Raw genomic sequence first — 2500 nt, forward strand, 5'->3', positions numbered from 1 at the left:
TACATGTCTCTCTGTGTGTGTGTGTGTGTGTGTGTGTGTGGCTGTGTGTGTGTGTGTGTGTGTGTGTCTCTGGGTGTGTGTGTGGGTGGGTGTGTGTGTGTGTGTGTGTGTGTGTGTGTGTGGCTGTGTGTGTGTGTGTGTGTGTGTGTGTGTGTGTGTGTGTGTGTGTGTGTACATGTGATAGATGTGATATGATTCTTCCTCCTCAGGTCTCCTCTGATGACATCAGCTCCTCCTTCCTGAACCAGAGATGGAGTCTCTTCTTCAGCAGAACAGGAATCCAGTAAGACTACTCACTTACTTCCTGGCTCCTCCCCTCTCTCATCTTCTCCTTGTCTCTCCTCCTTTCCTCTCTTTGTCTCATCTTCTCCTTGTCTCTCCTCCTTTCCTCTCTTTGTCTCATCTTCTCCTTGTCTCTCCTCCTTTCCTCTCTTTTTCTCCTCTCACTTTCATTTCCTTTATTGGCATGAACAGAAAAGAACATGTTGCCAAACAGAAACTCATATATCATTCTCTCTCCTTTTTCCTCTCCTCTCTACTCTCCTGTATCCTCTTCTCTCCTGTTTCCTCTCCTCTCTCCTCTTTTGTTTCCTCTTCTCTCCTGTTTCCTCTCCTCTCTCCTCTCCTGTTTCCTCTCCTCTCTACTCTCCTGTATCCTCTTCTCTCCTGTTTCCTCTCCTCTCTCCTCTCTTGTTTCCTCTCCTCTCTCCTCTCTTGTTTCCTCTCCTCTCTCCTCTCTTGTTTCCTCTCCTCTCTTGTTTCCTCTCCTCTCCTCTCGTTTCCTCTTCTCTCCTGTTTCCTCTCCTCTCTTCTCTCTTGTTTCCTCTCCTCTCTTGTTTCCTCTCCTCTCTCCTCTCGTTTCCTCTCCTCTTTTGTTTCTTCTCTCCTGTTTCCTCTCCTCTCTCCTCTCCTCTCTTGTTTCCTCTCCTCTCCCCTCTCTTGTTTCCTCTTCTCTCCTGTTTCCTCTCCTCTTTCCTCTCCTCTCGTTTCCTGTCTCTCCTCTCTTGTTTCCTCTCCTCTCTTGTTTCCTGTCTCTCCTCTCTTGTTTCCTCTCCTCTCTCCTCTGTTTCCTCTCCTCTCTCCTCTCTTGTTCCCTCTCTCCTCTCGTTTCCTCTTCTCTCTCCTCTCTTGTTTCCTCTTCTCTCCTGTTTCCTCTCCTCTCTCCTCTCTTGTTTCCTCTCCTCTCTTCTCTCTTGTTTCCTCTCCTCTCTTCTCTCTTGTTTCCTCTTCTCTCCTGTTTCCTCTCTCCTCTCTTCTTTCCTCTCCTCTCTCCTCTCTTCTTTCCTCTCCTCTCTCCTCTTCTTTCCTCTCCTCTCTTCTCTCTTTTTTCCTCTCCTCTCTCCTCTTCTTTCCTCTCCTCTCTTCTCTGTTTCCTCTCCTCTTCTTTCCTCTCCTCTTGTTTCCTCTCCTCTCTTGTTTCCTCTCCTCTCTTGTTTCCTGTCTCTCCTCTCTTGTTTCCTCTCCTCTCTCCTCTGTTTCCTCTCCTCCCTCCTCTCTTGTTTCCTCTCTCCTCTCGTTTCCTCTGTCTCTCCTCCCTCCTCTCCTGTTTCCTCTCTCCTCTCCTGTTCCCTTTCCTCTCTCCCCTCTCCTCTCTCATTTCCTCTCTTGTTTCCTCTCCTCTCTTGTTTCCTCTTTCTCTCCTCTCTCCTCCCCTGTTTCCTCTCCTCTCCTCTCTTGTTCCCTTTCCTCTCTCCCCTCTCCTCTCTCGTTTCCTCTCCTCTCTTGTTCCCCACTGTCTCTCCTCTCCTCCCTCCTCTCTTGTTTCCTCTCCTCTCTTGTTTCCTCTCCTCTCTTGTTCCCCACTGTCTCTCCTCTCCTCTCTCCTCTCTTGTTTCCTCTCCTCTCTTGTTTCCTCTCCTCTCTTGTTTCCTCTCCTCTCTTGTTTCCTCCCCTCTCTCCTCACGTGTTCCCTCTCCTCTCTTGTTTCTTGTCCTCTCTTGTTTCCTCCCCTCTGTCCTCACGTGTTTCCTCTGTCTCTCCTCTCTTGTTCCCCCCCACTCTCAGGCCGGAGGAGTTGTGGGCGCGAGGAGAGCAGCGCTCCCTGCTGGCGGCCCGTATCTTCCCGGTCCTCCACCCCCGAGGAGGCGCTGTGGGTCTGCAGGGCGGCGTGGGCTGGCTGCTGGGCGGCGTGGGCTGTCTGCGGCAGTGGAGGGAGGCGTGGCGGCTCTCTCTGAAGGAAGTGATGTCACTCACCTGCCAGGAGGCGGAGCTCCAGTGGAGGGAGGAGTTACTGTTTCTGGCGGGGAGGAGGAGAGCGACGGACGTCCTGACGAGTCGCACCGACGCCTGCCTGCTGCCTTGCTTCAGGGCGGCCGTGCTGGGGGAACAGCAGGGGGCGCTGCTGCACACGCTCGACACCAGTGAGTCACTACACCACAACCACATAGACAGTGAAAGAACTGGACGGAGACCAGTGAAGGACATTAGAAGCTCTTTCCCGGTGATGGCTGAGCGTTACTGAGCAGCCTCCAACTGAGCTTGAAGACGTAGATGTGACGTG

General features: G+C 52.3%; 1 protein-coding gene across 1 annotated transcript in view; it reads left to right on the forward strand.

Moving 5' to 3' along the window:
• The window catches only part of fcsk (fucose kinase), a 24329-nt gene that overhangs the window by 8599 nt on the left and 13230 nt on the right, over window positions 1–2500 (forward strand). The window contains 2 exon segments of the mRNA XM_078256337.1: window positions 210–283; window positions 2005–2360. Of these exon segments, the coding sequence (XP_078112463.1) occupies window positions 210–283; window positions 2005–2360 (430 nt within the window).

Source organism: Sander vitreus, chromosome 8 (assembly GCF_031162955.1).
Source record: "Sander vitreus isolate 19-12246 chromosome 8, sanVit1, whole genome shotgun sequence".
Classification (NCBI taxonomy): domain Eukaryota; kingdom Metazoa; phylum Chordata; class Actinopteri; order Perciformes; family Percidae; genus Sander; species Sander vitreus.